At 55.7% G+C, this 19,073-nt stretch overlaps 2 protein-coding genes across 6 annotated transcripts in view; both read left to right on the plus strand.

Moving 5' to 3' along the window:
• KCNN1 (potassium calcium-activated channel subfamily N member 1) overlaps positions 1–2,528 on the plus strand; it is a 30,535-nt gene extending 28,007 nt beyond the window's left edge. For 2 of the 3 annotated variants that reach the window (XM_064480003.1, XM_031437608.2), the window contains exon 9: positions 523–2,528. In XM_064480003.1, coding sequence (XP_064336073.1) covers positions 523–777 — 255 coding nt within the window. In that variant the 3' untranslated portion in view covers positions 778–2,528. The remainder of the gene's footprint in view (positions 1–522) is intronic. The other variant, XR_004131932.2, reaches the window with a different exon arrangement.
• A 124-nt stretch (positions 2,529–2,652) lies between these two features.
• On the plus strand, positions 2,653–9,607 carry ARRDC2 (arrestin domain containing 2). Of its 3 annotated transcripts, XM_064480005.1 has the most exons (9): positions 2,938–3,034; positions 3,242–5,926; positions 6,019–6,085; positions 6,318–6,465; positions 6,993–7,095; positions 7,184–7,440; positions 7,614–7,776; positions 8,034–8,173; positions 8,443–9,607. In XM_064480005.1, the coding sequence occupies exons 2-9, from the start codon at positions 5,653–5,655 to the stop codon at positions 8,494–8,496; spliced, it is 1,206 nt and encodes a 401-aa protein (XP_064336075.1). In that variant the 5' UTR covers positions 2,938–3,034; positions 3,242–5,652; the 3' UTR covers positions 8,497–9,607. The 3 variants fall into 3 exon arrangements, with proteins under 3 accessions (XP_031293470.2, XP_064336075.1, XP_064336074.1); XM_031437610.2 differs by lacking the exon at positions 3,242–5,926 and having other exon boundaries at positions 2,653–3,034; XM_064480004.1 differs by lacking the exon at positions 2,938–3,034 and having other exon boundaries at positions 3,056–5,926.
• The last annotated feature ends 9,466 nt before the right edge of the window (positions 9,608–19,073 follow it).

A 19,073-nucleotide genomic window follows, 5' to 3' on the forward strand; every position in this document is an offset into this window, starting at 1 on the left:
CAGGGATGCCCCACCACCTGCTGTCACAGTAATTGTGCCTGTCGTGTTCCCCAGTCTGTGACCAGGTCAGATCCTTGGGGTGGTAACCTCTCCCCCCAGGCCCCTATCCCCTCCCTAGTCTAATGCGGGAAGTACAACTGAGCCTCCTCCCCCTCGAGTGTGCCCTGGGGCAGCATTGTCCCAGAATCACGCAAGACCACCCTCTGGCTTAAACGGGCCATGTGGCTGGTTCATCCCCTCATGGGAGTTCTGATCACATCCACTCAGCCTCAGGACCTCCCTTGACCTTCCCTTGGCCTGCTGGCCCTGAGCCTGGCATTCAAGACCTTTCTCTTCTCTCGCCTATTCTCCCACCATTCCCTTCAGCTGCGCTGGGGGATGCCCTCACAGTTGCCCCCCACTTGGGTCTCCTTAGTGAGCCCCCACCCAACCGGAGCTGGTCAGCTGTCTCTCTGTGTGTCCATTGCTCCCTGTCTCTCACTTGGCCTCTCCTCTCTCTCCCACCCTCTCTGTCTGTGGCAGACCCAGAATGTCATGTACGACCTCATGTCCGAGCTGCACGCCCAGCACGAGGAGCTCGAGGCCCGCCTGGCTGCCCTTGAAAGCCGCCTGGATGCGTTGGGCACCTCTCTGCAGGCCTTGCCTGGCCTCATCGCCCAAGCCATACACCCGCCCCCACCAACCCTGCCTCCCCAGCCTGGCCCTGGCCCCCTGGACCAGGTGGCCTGGAGTCCCCCACGCTGGTGGCCACCCGTGGCCCCTTCAGACTGCGGGTGACAGCCCTACCTGCCACCAGACCCCTCAATCTTGGCCATCGTGTGGCCACCACCTCCATGCCACCCAGGAAGCCCTGTACAGTGGCGCCTCTTGGAGTTCAAGGAGCCGAAGCTGAGTTGGGCTGAGTGGACTGGAGCCCGCCCCACCCAGCCCATCTGGGCAGAGGGCACGGGGCAGGGCCAGACGACCAGTTAGGGCAGGGGTGGGCCATTGCCCGCTTCCTCCTTGATTGGAGCTGGGGGAGCCTGGAGCTTCCACTGGCCCCCTGGCCCCCAGTGGGTGCGGAGCAGCCAGGAGAGGGGTCCTTGCCAGTTCCGAATAAAGCAGGACCCCACCCAGTTGCTGCCTGTTATACGTGGCTGGGGGGCACTCAAAATCATAACATGGGTGGTGGACACCTGGCCCAAGATCTCAGACTGGATGTAGAGGGTCCAGTGAGCCCATCCCCATTCTAGCCTGGTAGGCTTCCAGGCCTGAGCTTAGTCAGGGACACCTCCTGGAGGACATCTGCGCCAGTCTTACCTGATACCCATAGAGGGACCGTGCATGGCCCAGCCTGGGCCTGTGGGAGGCAGCAGGTCATCAGGACATCCTTCCAGCTGGCTTTGCTGGAATACCGACTATGGGCCAGGCTCCAGCAGGGCCATGGGTCATTTTCTAGCAGGGGAGGTGACATGATTGAGGAGGGCCATTCAGTCTTCATTGGACACAGGCTGAGCACCCACTGCATACAGACAATGTAATGTAAACAATCATACTGACTCTTCACCAGAACCTGACCAGGGTAGGATGGGGAGACTCAGAGAAGTGAAGCCACCTGCCTGGAGCTACAGAGTGAGGAGGGGTGAGCCAGGATTTAAATGTGGGGGTCCACAGGCCAAAGGGACGAATGGACTGGGTGGAGGGCAGTCCATGGGGAGGGGAGTGATGTGATCCTGGGGTTAGAGAGACCCCTCTAGGGCAGGATGGAGGGGAGGGTTCCAGACATAAGTAGAATCAGAAAGGTCCCTCTAGGCCTTGGGCTTGTGGTGCTTGGCAGATGCTGGGCCCTGGCTAATCTGGATCCCGCTGAGAGCCCAGGCCTTGGCAGCCTGTGATAAGGCCGTGGGCCACCTGGCTGGGGGTGATAGGTTGGGCACAAGAACAAGAAGGGTCTGGGCAGGTGTGGGTGGGCTGTGGTCAGACCTGGGTTCGAGACCCAACTCTGCCACCTCCAGGGGCTCTAGGCTGCCCCTCTGGAATCTTAGTTTCCTCTAATGTAAGATCAAATTCGAGGAACAGGGCACAGTGCTCACCCTTGGGAACACCCAGTCTGATGGAGAGCCACAGTAAACACACAGCAGTCACAAACATAGCGACCAGAGCCCTAAAGAAATAAACAAGTCCAAAGCATGACTCTGAGGAGGTGACATTTGGGCGTGGGGGTGGGGGCTGGAAAAGTAGATCTGGGGAAGGAAGTTTCCAGCCCGAGAACAGCCAGTGCAAAGGCCGAGAAGCAAGACCCGAGCTTTGTGTGTTTCGGAAACAACCAGTTGGTGGCAGGGAGACCAGGGAGGAGGCTAGGGAGGTGCCTGGTCCAAAAGTGCCGGGTAGGGGACAAATGAGACCACAAGACACAGTCGGGTAGGTGGCTGCCTCTGCTCCAGGCCAGCCACATCCGCCCCGGTCCGCCTCTGACTCAACAGAGCCTACCCCAAAAAAGCAAGGCGCGCCCCGCTTTGACGGGTAGCAAAGTCAACCGCGCGGGTACGTCCCTGGAGGCCAGGGCGCGTCACGGGGGCGGAGGCAGAGGACCAGGAAGTCAGCCAACGACGCCCCGGCCCGGGGCCGGCGGCGCCGGCACAAGTTCGCAGAAGCAGGAGAAAGTTCGGCGAGTGCGCCGGGCGCTGCGAGGACGAGGGAGATCTGCAGACGCGCCCCCAGTTGTGCGCCTGGTCGCGCGTGCCGGGCGGACTCGAGCCGGGCGCGTCCTCCACGCCACGCGTCCCGGCCCGCGCCATGCGCCCGGGGGCCGTGCGCAGCTTCGCGCTGGAGCTGGCGCGGGGCCCGGGCGGCGCGTACCGCGGCGGGGAGCGGCTGTGCGGCCGGGTGCTGCTGGAGGCGGCGGCGCCGCTGCGGGTGCGAGCGCTCGAAGTGGCGGCGCGCGGCGGGGCGGCCACGCACTGGCTCGAGGGCCGAAGCGTGGGTGTGAACGCGGTGTCCAGCGACTTCGCAGCCGCGGAGACGTATCTGCGGCGGCGGCAGCTGCTGCTCCGAGGTAAGCCGCTCAGCCCCTACCCCCGAGCCAGGATTCCCAGGGACCATCTGCCCAAGTCTGGGCGCTCCTCTCCAGAGCCAGCGTTTCGACTTAGAGGCTGTGCTGTCGGGTGACCCATCTCAAGAAGTGGGGACCTCCTCCCTAGGGTGTGGACCCTCCTACTGGGACACTCACCCACTTACCCGCTTCCAAAATCCTTTTTGCCAGGAACCACTCCCAGGACCTGGGTGCCCCTCCCTGCAGAGCCGGAACGCCATTGATCTAGAAGCTGTGGGGTGGGGGCCCCCTATGGATTCTGGGGGAATCCCTGGGTGGAGCTGGGAGATCCTCTTCTCTGGACCCAGGATCCCTCGTTAAACCAAGGCCTGGGGTTCCTGATTCCCAAAGAAGGCCCCTGTCAAACGTTCCGCCAGTACCCCTCCCCAGTGTTCACGGAACCAGTTCTTCCCTGGGTTAGGGGTTCTGGTGGTGTTTGCAGATGAAGGGGTGTGAATGCATCCCAGGAAGGAGAAGACTTGGGGTGGGGTCAGGTTGGGAATCTTAGGTCTTAGGCATGTCCCTACCTTGCTCTAAACCTCAGTCCCCTGCCCTCAGGCCATATAGTCAGTCAGGAGCAAAACAGGGGCAAGAGAGAGCAAGTCTATGCCCCAGCACTGTGCAATGTGGCTGAGGAGGATGTTGGCCTCTCTGGCTGCCCTAGCCACCTCCTCTGGGGGAAGGCAGACCCTACTATACCTGTCTGCAAAATGGGCAGAGGGAGGAAGCAGCTCAGACCTGGCTCCCCACCCACAGCCCCCTCTTTTCCAGCACTGCACACACTAGATGCTTTGCTTACAGACTTGCAGCCTTGTCCCAGCAGCCCCCAGGTGTGGGAGCTGTGGCCTGACCAGCTGTGGAAACCAAGGCGTATTGGGCATGGGGTGGGGCAGGAAGGGGCCCTGTAGACACTTCCCTTTCCCTGTGACTCAAGGGAAATTGGGTCTGGTCTCACCCTACTCTCCCTGGTCCCGTTCACTGGTGGGTTCCTTAAGATACTGGCAGCGTGAAGCTTGTGGAGCTGCTTTGTGACCTCCAGTGAGGCCCTGCCCCTCTCTGAGCCTCTGGGGACCCATCTGTGAAATGGACTGAGGGCACTGGCTCAGTATGAGACTCCCTATCCCCCCAGGGTCACTTTATTCTCCACCTCCTCCTGGGATTATGGCCTCCTGTCCTCTTTCTAGGCTCCACTTGGCCCTGGGAGAAGGTCCCAACCCCTCATTTCAGACCCATAGACCCCTCCTCCAGGCAGCCCCCCAGGCTGATCACTCAGTGAACAGCCTCTACCCATCTCTTTAGACCTTCTCTGACCCTTATCACTGGTTGACCGTGTCTGGTTATGGCCGCCGACACGGGGTGTGCTGAGGCCTCTGGGAGGTTCCTGCGTGGCCTGAGCCAGACTCAAAAGGGGTTGGCCAAGTTAGGGAGTGGGTTCGAGCAGCAGTGCATACTGCTGCCACCAGAGGGCGCAGGCGTCCCACAGATCATGAGCAGGCAGCTCCCAACTGTAAGGAAACTAAGGCCCAGAGAGGGGCCATAGCCCCAAAGGCACACCGTAGCACTGGACCCTGGGATGCCATTAGCTTCTCCGGTACTCGGCCCAGTCTGTGAGGGGACGAGCTAGGCCTATAGGGCAAGTAGGAGTTGGAGGAGGCGGGGCGGGGGGAGGGGGGACGATGTTGAAAGATGGGAAAGAAACGACGGGTTGTAGGAGCAACTTGGGTGAAAGCGCTGAGGCGCAGCCGAGTGGCAGTGTGCCGGGAGCGGGTTGCTGATCCAAGAGGCTCTGGGAGGAGTCAAGCTACACAGTGCTTCATGCACAACCCTCTGAGATCGGGACTGATTTTCTTCTGGCTCTACAAACGTGGAAACTCAGACTCCAAGAGACTGTCACTAGCTCGGGTCAGCCAGCTGAGCGGGTTTCGAATCAGAGGAGGGGGCAGCAGGTGCCCTAGTGGAAAGAGGCCGCATCCACTTCTTCCTTCCTCCTCCATTGCACAGAAGGGGAGAAACTGAGGTCCGAGGTAGTCCTAGGCGCTCAGGCTCCGGCCAGGGTCAGACCGTTCCACACTTCTCCAGCTAGGGCTGGTCATGCCTCGAGTCACGTCTGCAAGTGGCGACCGGTTGATGATTAAACCGATGGGTAGAATGCTTTTGCTAGGTGACCTCAGGCTCAGGTCTCGCCTCCAGGCTTCAGTTTTTCCTCTTTACCTAGGGAGTCTGAGATACGTGCTCTTGCCCTCGGTGCTTCCGTTTCACCCCATGGTCAATGAGGGTAGAGGGCAGCCGGCCGAGAGCTGGGGAGTTTGTTATTTTGCTCCATGCCTGGGCGGAGCCACGCCTCTCGCCGCGCCATTGGCGTATTCACTTCCGGGGGCGTGCCCTGCGTCTCGCCCCGCCTCTGCCTGCCGTATAAAGGCAGCGCCGGCGCCAACCGTGAGGAGTCTCCGGCCTGGTTGGTAAATGCGCTTGCGCGCGCCAGGTTGATTCGCGTCCTTAGGCTGTAGCGTACGCACTTCGCGCCGCCAAGTCGCGGGTTCGAAGCCAGGTTCCGGACCCCTAGAGTTCGCTTCCCGGGCGCGATGCTATTTGACAAGGTGAAAGCGTTCGTGGTGCAGCTGGATGGCTCGAGCGCAGGCGCCGATCCGGTGTTCAGCGGCGGCCAGACCGTGGCTGGCCGGGTGCTACTGGAGCTGTCGGGCCCGGCGCGCGTGGGCTCCCTGAAGCTACACGCTCGGGGCCGCGCCCACGTACACTGGACCGAGTCCCGCAGCGCGGGCTCGAGCACCGCGTACACGCAGAGCTACAGCGAGCGCGTGGAGATTGTGAGCCACCGTACCATGCTACTCACGCCAGGTACCGGCGGGGAACCCCTGCACGGCGCACGTGCTGGGCGCTTCGGGATCCCGGCGCAGCCACAGAGCCTCCCTCTTTGCTTCTACCTGCAGACACTGGAGAGATCACAACACTGCCTCCTGGGCGCCATGAGTTCCCATTCAGCTTCCAGCTGCCACCGTAAGTCATATGGGTGCAGGATTGTGGGGGAGTCCCTAAGCTTGCAGCACCCCCTCCCCCAGGTTTGGGACTCCTCTGCTTAGTATCTGGGGACCTCTGAGCTACATGACTTTCTCCCGGAGGGGGCCCCAGGAGTGTCTTGTGTCTCTCATACCCTCAAGTCTTTGGGAATCCCCTGCCGGCTTGTCTCTGAATCTCGCCCCTTGAAGCGCCTTCTTCTCTCCACCCACAGGACGCTAGTGACTTCATTTGAAGGCAAACATGGCAGTGTCCGATACTGCATCAAGGCCACCCTGCACCGGCCCTGGATCCCTGCCTGTCGGACAAGGAAGGTGTTTACTGTTATTGAGCCTGTGGACATCAACACACCTGCTCTGCTGGTGAGTGGTTGCCCTTGAGGAGGTGGGATAGGAGCATCACAGGTAGATCCTGGCTACTTGGTGACTGGTTCCTCACTCCCTTCCCAAAGTGGGGGTCACAGCCAGGCCCTGGCAGGGAGGGAGGCAGACATGGGAATGCCTGTGGAGTCCATTGGAGCCAGGTGTAAATCCCAGCTGCTCCAATTTGCTGTGTGTCTCCGGGTGAGTGTAACGCCCTCTCTGAGCTTCCAAAGTCTCATCTGTGAAATAGGGCACAATCAGAGTTTGCAATAATAATGGTTTACTGAATGCTAGTTACGCACTAAGCGCTTGGCTTGTTAATTTCATTTTAGTTTAATGAGATGGGTCATATGCCTGGACCCATTTTATGAATAGTTGCTAGATTGTTAAAAAGAAACCAGGAAACTAGGCCCTGCCCCAAGTCCTCCTTCAGCGGGGGGAGGGGGGTTGAAAGCTACAGAGGGTCTGTGGTTTGCACAGAGGAACCCGTTTCATGCCCTTTTCCTCCTTTTCCCCCACCCTACCAGGCCCCTCAAGCAGGAGCTCAGGAGAAAATTGCCCGATCCTGGTACAGCAACAGTGGCCTTGTCTCCCTTTCAGCCAAGATCGACCGCAAGGGCTACACGCCAGGTAGCATGGGGGAGGCTGGACTGGGAAGAAAGCCAGTATTGGGGGGTTGCAAGTGGAGAAACTGAGGCCCTGCTGCTTCCCTCCACAGGTGAGGTCATCCCAGTGTTTGCCGAGATCGACAACAGCTCCACGCGCCCAGTGCTGCCTCGGGCGGCTGTGGTCCAGACACAGACCTTCATGGCACGAGGTGCCCGCAAACAGAAACGAGCAGTGGTGGCTAGCCTCTCGGGAGAGCCTGTGGGCCCCGGGCGGCGGGTGCTGTGGCAGGGCCGGGCGCTGCGGATCCCACCTGTGGGTCCTTCTATCCTGCACTGCCGTGTACTACATGTGGACTACGCCCTCAAGGTAGAGTATCCTTGGAGGCCAGGGTGGCTGCATTTGCTCTGTCCCTTAGACTGGGATCCCCCAAGACTGGGGCTGGGACCTCTATCCCCCTGGCCCAGGAAAGTCCTCCTTCTGTAGAAGGAGGGTGCAACCAAGGCTGACTGGGCACCCTCCGTTATGATTCATTCCTCCAGGTCTGTGTAGACATCCCAGGCTCATCCAAGCTGCTCTTGGAACTGCCGCTGGTCATTGGCACCATCCCTCTGCATCCTTTTGGCAGCCGCTCGTCCAGCGTGGGCAGCCATGCCAGCTTCCTGCTGGACTGGGGGCTGGGGGTCCTGCCAGAGCAACCTGAAGGTGAGTTCCCCGTCCTGCTGTGGGTGGGGGGTGGACAGAGAAGTGGCTACCAGGCTGATTATCCCTCCGCCAGCCTCAATGCCTGTAAAAGTGCTCAGTAAGAATTATGTTGGCAGCCATGGGTCCCCCCAGAATCCCAGCCTAAGGGCACACAGCTCCACAGCCTCAGAACTGGCACAAGCTGGCTCCTGGCCATAGTTTCCAATTCTGAGGCTCTCCTCCTTTACCTGCTCACCCACCGTGTCTCTTGATTCCAGCCCCTCCCGAGTACTCAGAGGTGGTGGCCGTGGAGCAGAGCCCCTTCCCACTACTCCAGGACACTGACATGAGTGTTGAAGGCCCCTTCTTTACCTACATCCAAGAGTTCCGCTTCCGCCCTCCACCCTTGTACTCTGAGGTGAGCTTGGGGGTCCACAAAGCCTCTGCGCCTCTCCAGGCCCTGGGAGCTAAGGTGAGGGTGGGAGACACAGATAAATTTTAAATGGTGATGGAGTCCCTATGCCTTCATTCTGGGCCTAAACCCAGCCTGCATCTCTGTCTGATCCTGGGTATCTACCCCTGGCCAAGAGGGGGTGTGGAGATGAGGGCAGGGAGGATTTGAGGGTAGGGAGAGGTGTTTCTGAGCGTCCAGGGTCTCCAGAGACTTAACAGGATCATTTCCTTCAGGAGGATCCAAACCCGCCCTCAGAGGCCATGAGGCCACACTGCAGGACCTGCTGAGGGACCAGTGGAGACTTCAAGGGATGAGGCTGCACATGTGCTTTGAGCCCCTATGGCCATGAGGAGTGGCTGGATTAAGAGCATACCCACCTGAGTGCACTGAAGTTGGGGAAACCGAGTCTCAGAAGTGGGCAGGGCTGTTCCAACATCACACAGAACAGAGGAAGAGCCAATCTGGAATCTGACAAATCTGGACCCGTCCTCATAACGTATCAGATGCCCAGCGTGGGATCCGAGACTGTTCAACCTGTCTGTGCTGACCTGTGAGCAGGGACGGTGTCCCCTAGAAGCCTCTAGTCTGGGAGGAACAGAACCAGACAGAAATACTTCCAGTCCTGTGGGACCAGAGGAAGGGACCCTGATCTGGGAAAGTCCAAAGGGGAAGCAAAGAAGGCTTCCTGGAGGAAAGGGCATTTTAGATGAGGCTTTGGCCTATGAATAAGAGCTCGGCATGCGGGCAGGCAAGAAGGAAAAGTCGAAGAAGGTCAGAGCTGAGTGATGTTTGGAGACTGCCCCCTTCATCTTAGAACTGGGGCTCAGAAAGCAAGTACCTCAATCGAGGCCACACTGCAAGGTCTGGCAGGTGAGAGGGCACAGGAATGAGGCATTCAGGGAAGCAAGTCATTGGAGCTGTGTGGGGCCTGTGGGTGGCAGGGGCAGCAACTCTAGCCTTTGAAACCTTTGAAAGCCAGTGATTCCCAGCCTAGGCTGGGCTGCGCAGGGGCCCCTCCACACACTCCATTGCATACTCCTGGGTACTGCATGGACCAAGAAACCCGGGTTCAGAGTGGGACAGACAAGACCAGCTGTATAACTTGCAAAATGAAGATGTGGGGCCCATTGTTCAAGGATTAAGAATTTCAAGATGGACAGCACAGCATTAAACTAGGCTAGGGGGACAGAGGTCAGCCTGGGGTGACACAGAAGGGCCAGGGTGTTTCTGGACACCCCCCGTGTCCTGGAGGAGCAAAACATGATGGGGCAGAGCCCCCAAGGGCAGAGTCCCAGCCCGGCTGGGGCAGGGCCCCCGCCTGGGACTCTGCATTTCTGACAAGCCTTAAATTGTCCTCTTTTGTACAATTTTTTAAAAATAAAAGCATGGGGGAAGAGACTGGGCTTAGAGTTCTTAGTGTTTTATTTCTCCCCAGGTGCCAAAGAAGCCGGGGCGGCCCTAAACACCACTGTGGGTCAGGATCTCAGACTGAATTCCAGGCTGAGGAGGGGTGAGGGACCCATTGTCCAGAAGGTGACAGTGAGGCCCAGGGGAGACTGAGCGCAGGTTGGAGCCCGAGGCCCTCGCCTCGTGCGGTCACAGAGGCTGGGAGCATGGATGCTGCAGGGCAGGCAGAGGCCTCATCTGTCCTCAGTGAATGAACCTGAAGGGGCTGAGGCTGGGCAGGGGAGTGCCAGATGCAGGAGGATCCTGCCTATCTACAGCATCTGGGCTGTTTTTGTTTTATTGACATTCATTCATATACCATTTGAAAGTGTGCAATTCCTTAGCATTTAGGACAATTACAATTTTGTACAACCATCACCTCTGTCTAGTTCCAGAACATTTTAATCAGCCCCAAAGGTAAATGCTTGACCCAATTGTCATCACTCCCCATTCCCCCTCCCTCAGCCCAAGGCAACCACTAATCTGCTTTCTGTCTTGATTTGCCTGTTCTGGACAGTTCGTGTAGATGGGATCATAGGATAGGCAGCCTTTTGTGTCTGGCTTCTTTCCTTCAGCATGATGTGTTAGGAAATTTAACCATATTGCAGTATGAATCAGTGCCTCATTCCTTTTTATGGCCAAATAATATTCCATTGTGTGGATGAACCACATTTTATTTGTCCGCTCACTACCCCCATTGATGGACATTTGGGTCATTTCCACCTTTTGGCAATTGTGACTTGTGTTCCTCTGGTTATGCATGTCCAAGGATTTGTTTGAATCCTCACTGGGCTCTAAGGTAGCCCCAGTAGCATACAGGTTTTTATTCTCCTGGAGTTGCAGATGGGGAAAGTGAGTCCAAAAGAGTCAGGTGACTCACCCATTTTCTCACAGTAAGGACTGATGAAGCTGCCACTCAAAACTGCCCCTAGAACTCTGTAATCTATATCCCACAGGTAATGTTACACCCACATGACACTCCCTGGCAGCTCAAGTTCCACCCCAGACCTGAGGCCCTGCCCACTGTGGGTGGGGTCAAATTAGACCACCTCTCTGATAGCCCTGGCTGTGCCCACCAGCCTTCCCAGGCAGTGGAAATTAACTGGCAGCTCAGAGTGTCCATGGGCCAGGCCAAAGGGCAGGGATGAGGATTAGGGACCCAGGGGATGGACACTGGGAGATGTGGCTTCAGGCTTTTCTCTCTGTGTGACCATGGGCCTCAGTTTCCCCATCTGAGACTCTGAGACACCCCCTCTCCACAGCCTCAATCTCCCCCCTCCCCAGTTCAAATCTGGGCCCTGATTCCCAGTGTCTCCTGATCTTGGGGTTCACCCAGCTCCCACTGATCTGTCACCAAGCTTGGAGCATGTCAGACTTGGGCTTCCTTGGGGCCCAGCAGAGGGGAGATGTTACCACAGCACAGCCACCTAGACCCCAAAGAAGCAGCCTCAGGAAGGACTGAGTTCCCCATCAACTGGGTTATGGGAAATGCAAGATGCCAGTTTCCAGATCCATGTTCCCAAACTGAGAAGAATCTAAGGTGTTTATTGCAACAGCAGATGTGCATACAGTTCTGTGAAAGTTTCCCCTGGGGAACTTGGGAGGACAAGCCACTTCGTGTCACCAGGAATCCTGCGTCTGCAACTATCTGGAACCTGATCGCTAAAGGAGGCAGATTTTCTGGTTCGGATAAATGACAACCAGGATGGAGCTGGCTCAGGCAGTTCAGAATTTGGGGAACTCGCTAAACATAGAGGCCCATAAGGTGTAGAGGAGGGTGGACAAATATTCTTCTAAGATAAAAGCCCCACTCCTCCTAAGATCTCCCACCTGCCTCTTCCAGCTCCAACTCTATCCCTCCCTGATACTCAAATACTCCAAGCTGGTTCCTACCTCAGGGCCTTTGCACATGTGGTTCCCTCTGCTGAAAGGCTCTCCCTTATGGCTGGCTCCGCTTTACCCACTAGCCTCATCTTTTCAGGGATGCCCCAACCTCAAGTCACCACTTCCCATCACTCCTTCTTCTATCCCCCATCCTATTGTTTCCATAGTCCTCATCAGTCTCTGAAATTCTTACTTAGATATTCACTTGTTTGTCTGAGTCTGAGATCAGGCCTGGGTCAGGGCTGTGTCTCTGGCTCTAGCACACAGCAGGCAAGAGGAGGGGTGACTGAGTAACTGGAGGGGACTCTCCACTTACTCTGATATGAGCAAAGTCTCTGATGGGGGTGAGAGTGTCACTGCCTCTCACTTGTTCCTAGGACCCCCCTAAAATCAAACCTGTCACCCATTCAAAGTCAATGCCATATTGCTCTCTGTCTCTCACTAAGAGTCTCTGCCTCTCTCACCATCTTTGTCTCCCCCATCCCTGCCTCTTGCTCTGTCTCTTTAGCTGTTTCTCTTTCACTGTCTCTCATTGTCTCTGTCTCCCCCCATCTCTGACTTACCATCTCTGCATCTCTGTTTCTCTCACTATCTCTCTGTCTCTGTCTCTCGCTTACCATCTCTCTGGGTTACCACCTCTCTGTTTCTCTCAGTCTTTGACTCCTTCACCGTCTCTGTCTGCTGCCCTGGCCGGGCCAAGCCTAGGGCATGGGGTGACAGGCAGGCCTGGCGCCTGCTGCTTGTTTTCCGCCCTCACTGGCAGCCAGCCCAGCTGGGCTGCTGTTCAGGAATCCTGCAGCCGCCTTGCTCCAGCCACCATGCAAAGCCACCACCAGCCTCTCCTCCCGGCACATTCTGTCCCGAGCAGGGAGTGCTGGGGGTGGGTGGGTTGGGGGATGTGTTCCTGCTGGGCTCCTGTTACAGAACAACTCGTCCTGGTGGCCCTGCTCCCCACCAGCACTGCCCCCTGATGCCTCCCCTCCTTGCTCTGGGCTTAGATCTTCCTGAATGGGGCTCCACTGCTAGCTCAGCCCCACCTCAGGAACTTTGCACCTGTTGTGCCTTCCACCTGGACCTCCCTCTCCCCAGATCTTCCTGGAACCTTCTTCCTTGTAGGCCTCCCTGTCCCGAGCAGAGTGCTTCCTCAGTTCCCCTACCTCTGCTGTGATGCATTTTGCTTCTAGATCTTTCCCCTTCCCAGACTTATATATTTACATGTTGCTAATTTACATGTCTGTTACCCCGAGTGCCCTACTGTATCCACAGTGCTGGGCACATCCATTAGGCACTTGGTGAATATTTTAGAACTGATGTCATTTCCTCTCAAAGCTCAGCTCTGCCCCAGACACCTAGCTCACACATGGAGCTCCCCATCCCCTCAGCCTGCCTGACCTACGCGCCCCCCCTGCCTCCTCCTGAGTGTGCCGCTCCTGCTGCTTCTTGCCCCCCACGATCCCTACACCAGCAGTCTCCCAGCCCACCTGCCTTTGTTCAAGGAGTTCCGGGTACCACCAAATGCACTTCTTTTTCCAGCAAGGGGCTGGGTCTGTCTTTTAAGCCCACTGGACTCTACACACAGGGACAGCCACGATGCACAAACATGTGCAGGGACCCAGAAACAGGCCAGTGAACTCGGGCACACACAACTGAGAAACTAACACAGACCCACATGACCGCTAACACCTGTCCAAACAGGTACAACAGTAATGACCGTGAACCCCTCCAGCGCTGGGCACCCACGGCCCTGGTTGAGAGTTTGTGGGGTGTCCACGTTTGGAGTCCACCAACTCTGAGGAGGAACATTTATGAGGTCTTTACAGGTGGAGACAGAACATGGGATTTGAACCCACACCAGAGCGTACACAAGTCCAGTCCACATGTGCCTCTGCCCTGGCTTCCCCCACCTGGGAGTCATCCCCTACCTTGTTTTTGATGTTCAGGGAAGGCTAGGAAAGTCCCCAGAAAGCATCAGGCTGGGCAAGGGGCCCAGGAGGAAGTGGTGACTCAGCTGGTGGCCATCAGTGCATGCCACGCTGGGCTGCCCCAACTCGGGAGGATTCACAGAGAACAAGAAAGGATGGGGGACTGATGCATGGTAAACAGGGCCTCTGAACAGGGATGGGGGTGTGTGCCTCGATGGGCCATCTGCGTGCCAACATCTCAGCCATGCTGAGCCCAATTCACAGACGGGGAAACTGAGGCAAAGAGAACAGATGACTTGCCCAAAGACTCCCAGACAGAATGAGGCAGACAGGGAACCCCTAAGTCCTTGGTAAAAGGGTCTTGGCGGAATCTACTCTCCCTGCCCACCTTTCAGTGGACAAAAAAAACAAAACAAAACAAAAAAAAACAGGTCCACTTACTGCCTCCAGATGTGGACCGTAATCAGGTCTTGGCCAATGAGAGCTTTTTTCATCACCACAGACTCAGGGATTGGTTTAGGGACGGACACGTGACTTTGGCTGGGGCAATCACTGTGAGAGTCAGGGGACACCCTGAAGGTAATGATAAGGGACCATCTTTGCCACCATGCCAAGGACGGCAGAATAAGGTCCCAAGGGCATTATGATGGAATCCACAAACACCCCAGCCCCATGGAGTCGGGGTGGGGCCAGAGGGAAGGATGAGGGCTGGAGGGTTCAGGGAGGGCTTCCAAGAGAAGACATTGGTGTTGGGGTTTTGATGGATGAAGAAGAGTTCACTAAGGAGCTAGAGATCGCATTCCAAGCAGAGGGAACAGCCGGTGCCACAGCAGGCAAGAGAGAGTTGAATGTGTCCTCAGCCATCCTGGTGGGACAGATGGGGACAGAGGGGACAGATGCAGATGTGTTTGTTTATTTGCTCCTGGGCTGTATCCTTCCCCTCCACAACCGCCAGAGGGTGAGACCAGGTCTGCTTTGTTGACTGACACATCATTAATGTTTGTGACCTAGGTGGCCCTCATTTGGGGACACAGAGGGATGGGATGGGTAAGGTGGGTGGTAAATGGGGGGATTGGATTCATGGGGCGGGAGAGTCTGGGCTGCATGGCAGTGGTCCCAGGAGCCAGGAGGAGCTGGGCCACAGTCCAGGCAGAAGGAGGTGATTCCCCATCTGTGAACTCTGAACCCCAAGAATGGTGCTCCAGAGGGAGGCAGGTTAGAGCTCAGGGTCTGGACTTCAGGCACCACCTCTTCCTTCTTTGTGTGACCTTGGCGGCAGCGCTTCTCTGAACCTCAGTTTCCCCATCTGGAGCCTGACCTCACTGTCAGAAAGGGTAAGTTCTGGGCACAGAGGGGGTGCAGGGTCTGTGGGGCTGGATAGGGGTTGGGGTGCCGAGGCAGTGGGGGAGGGGTTGGGTCTGTTGAGAACATTCCATTAGCAGTTCCCAGCCTCTTTGAAAACAGGAAGCCAGCTCTCAAGGGAGCCCCCAGCAGCGCTTCCTGAGCCTCCTCGTGACGCACACTGGAGGGTGTGCACACACACATGTATGTTTGCAGGAGGCCTGGAAATAGGTGGAACCGCCAGTGTGTGCCTACATGTTTGTGTGTCCGTCTTGTCTGTGAAGTTGCCCAGAGGTGTGTGCATACACCTTATATATACTCGAATGTGGTACACATCTCCCGTCAATACGGGAAGCAGATACAGGCTGACTGGTGCATTTGTGAGTCCGGGTCTAGGTGTTAGACATGGGTGTCTGTCAGCAGTGGACGTTGGTGTATGTTGGCAAGAGCTAGCTTGTGCTAGAGTGTACTGGCTTGTGCAGGCTTGTGCTGATACGGGCTGGCATGTGCTGATATGTGCTGGCAGATAGGAGCTGTGTGGAGTTCCCTAGACCTCTGAATCCCCAGGTAAGCCCTGATTCAGCTGCCAATGATTACTCTGGATTCCATCTCTTCCCTGTTCCCAACCCACCATGGTCCTCCTGCTCCCTAAGGCCCTGCATAGCCTCTGTGGCTGCTCCGCCCTCCTTTCCTTCTGTCTGCCCTTCACATATCAGCCCCTGGCCCACCTGCCTCCTTGTTGTTTCTGGAGGCTCCCAAATATGATCCTACCTCAGGATCTTTGCACTTGCTATGCAAAACATAGCCAGGCCGCCTGACTGGTCTTCCCTCTCCATCCCTCAGGACCCAGGATACTGGCGTTGGGTGCATCACCCCTCTCCTCCTTCTCAACTGTCTCCCTGTCCTTCCCCAAGTCCTGACCACAGGCCCCAGCTTTGACCACTTTCCTTGGCATCCTAGGGTGAGTGGCCTCCCTCTGTAAGCCTCAGTTTATTCTCCTGTAAACTGGGGCCAATCTTGGTGTGGCCTCATTCAGCCAGAGTCACCCAGAAAGTGGAAAAGCCTGAATTCAAACCTGAGCTGGCCTAATCTCAGAGGCTCTGTCCTTGCCCATATTCAGTGGAAGAAACACCTGAAGGTCATGGACAGTCTAAGGTCACTCAACCACAGGGGCCAGATGGGGCCAAACTGGGGCCTACTGCATGTCACATCTCTGGGATGCCTTTTTCTTGCTGGCAAACTTCTACTCATCCTCCAAAACCCCATCTCCAATACCCACTTTCTCCGACCCAGGTCTGACCTCATGGGCTGAAGGCATTTGTGTCCCCTCTAGACAGGCCAGGGCTGAGGCCTCTCAGGAGCCTAGCATCACCCAGGCAGGTACATGGGACCATGTTTCTCACATGCTGAATTCTTGGAGTTGGCCCAGGTCCCCCTCCCATGCCTGATTCCCAGGAGGTACTGCCTACTGCCTTATCACCCTCAGGATCTGCCAAGCTCTATAGTTTAGAAGGGCAGGCAATACACCAGAAATTGACACAATGTAAGTGACTATACCTCAATGAAAGAAAGAAAGAAAGAAAGAAAGAAAGAAAGAAAGAAAGAAAGAAAGAAAGAAAGAAAGAAAGAAAGAAAGAAAGAAAGAAAGAAAGAAAGAAAGAAAGAAAGGAAAGAGAGAAAGAGAGAGAGAAAGAGAGAGAGAAAGAGAGAGAGAAAGAGAGAGAGAAAGAAAGAGAGAAAGAAAGAGAAAGAAAAAGAAAGAAAGAATGAATGAAAGAAAGAAAGAAAGGAAGAAAGAAAGAAAGAAAGAAAGGAAGGAAGGAAGGAAGGAAGGAAGGAAGGAAGAAAGGAAGAAAGGAAGAAAGACAAGCAAGACATTTCCATTCCACCCAGAGGCCCATGTGCTCTGGAAACTCCCCTGCCCAGGCCTTCAGCCCCTCTAGTCTTGCCCTCACATCAGTTCCACACCAACTGATTCATCTGTGAAATAGACCAAAGATATTCCAAGGCCCAGCCAGTGCTATGGGGATTTCTTGCTGGTGTCTCAATGTCCCAGCCCCAGGGAAGCCATGAGAACTTGAAACAAGGCTCATATCCCAACACTTACACACCCTCCCCTAAGCCCACAAGGTCCCCTGCAGCCTGGCCTCCACAGCCTCCATCACAACAGGTTCAGTCCCACCTCAGGGCCTTTATACTGGCTGTTCCTTCTACCCGGCTAGCCCTTCCCTCACTCCTCACAAGGCCCTCATCTTCTCCTCCAGGTCTAAGTTCAAACATCCCCATTCTCAGAGGCCCCTCAGCCTCCCTGACCTAAGCTGCCCTGCCTCATTCTCTCTCTCAGCCCTTCCCTTGCACTTCTGAAAATTCACAATTACAATGTATTGATGGGTTCGGTCATCCTCCACCTTCCCTCTGTAATGGGAGCTCGCAGAGGGCAGGGCTGCAGCACCCAGTGAGTGTCCAATGAACAGGCAATAACAAAGGAGACTGCGGGAACCCAGAGCACATCCCCCTAAGGGAGAGTCTCTGGCCTCACCCCCGGCCTCCAGATCCTTGCTGCCTCCCTCCCACAATCTGCTTGGTGTTTGAGGTGTGGGGGTGGGGGGAGCAGAATTGAAACCCTACCCATCACAATCCAGAGCATCTTTCCCTTCCAGACTCCAGGCCTACACAGGTCCTTATTTTGGCATTTCAGCCCATAGCATGGATGGGATATCCAAGGTCAGGAGAGGTTCCGTTGATCATGCCCCTCCTTTACTCACACTCTGGCCACAGCTTCCCATCACCCTACAGAGGAAGTCCAGCTCCTCCACTCAGGTTCAAGGTCCTTCCCAAGTGTGTCAAGATCCTTCTTTTATCCTTTGCCTAATTCTCAGTCACCCTTTGGGTCTCTCTTGGTTGCATTTCCCAGGATTGACTGTTGAGACAATCTCAGGAAACATTAACTGCTGTCAGAGACCATAGTCACTAGACCAAGCATGTCAGCACATCAGGCTGAATGTGACTCTTAAAGTCAGGGGACTCACTACATGATATATGAACATCGTGGACCATTGAACTCATTGTTTGCACAATATATGAACATCATGGACCACTGACTACTAACAGGATACTAAGCATAGTATACGGAGCAGGGACTGCCTGAGAGCTTAGGTCGGGAGGTGACAAACCTTTTCTATTAGTATCCAGTTTATAAATATTCTCAGCTCTGTGGTCCATGCTGTGTTTGTTGCAACTAGTCAACTCAGCTCACTTGAAAGCAGCTGCAAACAATACTCAAATGAGTGAGCATGACTGTAACCCAATAAAATTTTATTTGTGGACACTGAAATTTAAATTTCATACAGTTCTTCTTCTTCTTTTTTTTTTTTTTTTGAATGGAGGTACTGAGCATGCAGGACCTTCTGCACGCTAAGCGTGTGCTGTACCACTGAGCTATACTCACCCCCAACACTGAATTTCATATAATTCTCATGTGTCACAAAATCATCTTCTTTCGATGCATCTTCAATCATTGAAAAGTGTGGAAGCCATTTCTAGATCTGGCCAGAGCTGTTTGTCAACCCCTGTGGGTAACAAAGTATCAGGATTCGTTGTTTATAAAGTAACAGAACTACGTTTAAAATGCTTCCAGGTCGCCAGCTAAGAAATCTTAGGGCAAGTTGATGACTGACAGTGTCTAACTATTGACAAGTAACAGGTTAGGACTCGATATTTATGACGTTTCAGAACCAAGGAAGTGTGGATGGCTAACAGGGTGACAGGACCTGGGTTTAAGCTGGACGCAGCCACTGGCCCCAGCACGGCAATCACCAGATGGGGCGCTGCTGCCTATTCTCAGAACACTGTTTACCAAGTATCCAATGACAGGGGCCGGTGGCAGGGTATCGAGTCACAGGGCAGTCACACCGAGACTTGGGCACTGTGACAACTCTAGACACCAGCTGTTTATAGTGACATGAGACCGGCTATTTACAGGAGACCATCCGCCCTGCTTCCGGATGCCAGAATCCGGACGGTGGGATGGGCTCCTCCTGTTTACAGAGGGCCCTGGTTCTGGGGACCTTTCTCCTGTAGCTGCCTCCAGCACCAGGAGTGAGGGTGCTCCCAGTCCAGGCGAGGTGTGGCTTTTGCTCACTCAAAGGACCCAGTGCTCAGTCTGGGCTCTTTGGTGAGGGCAGGAATTGAGCACTGAGGGCATTGGGTCCCGTGGTCCCACTTGGATTCTCTCTCGACACATCACTTAAGCTCTCTGGGCCTCTGCTTCC

Source organism: Camelus dromedarius, chromosome 27 (assembly GCF_036321535.1).
Source record: "Camelus dromedarius isolate mCamDro1 chromosome 27, mCamDro1.pat, whole genome shotgun sequence".
NCBI lineage: Eukaryota > Metazoa > Chordata > Mammalia > Artiodactyla > Camelidae > Camelus > Camelus dromedarius.

Coding starts and splice junctions, on each gene's coding strand:
- ARRDC2 (XM_064480005.1), top strand. CDS start 5,653: ATGCTATTTGACAAGGTGAAAGCGTTCGTGGTGCAGCTGGATGGCTCG. Junction 6,086..6,317: donor TTCAGCTTCCAGCTGCCACC/GTAAGTCATATG, acceptor CTCCACCCACAG/GACGCTAGTGACTTCATTTG. Junction 7,096..7,183: donor CCGCAAGGGCTACACGCCAG/GTAGCATGGGGG, acceptor TTCCCTCCACAG/GTGAGGTCATCCCAGTGTTT.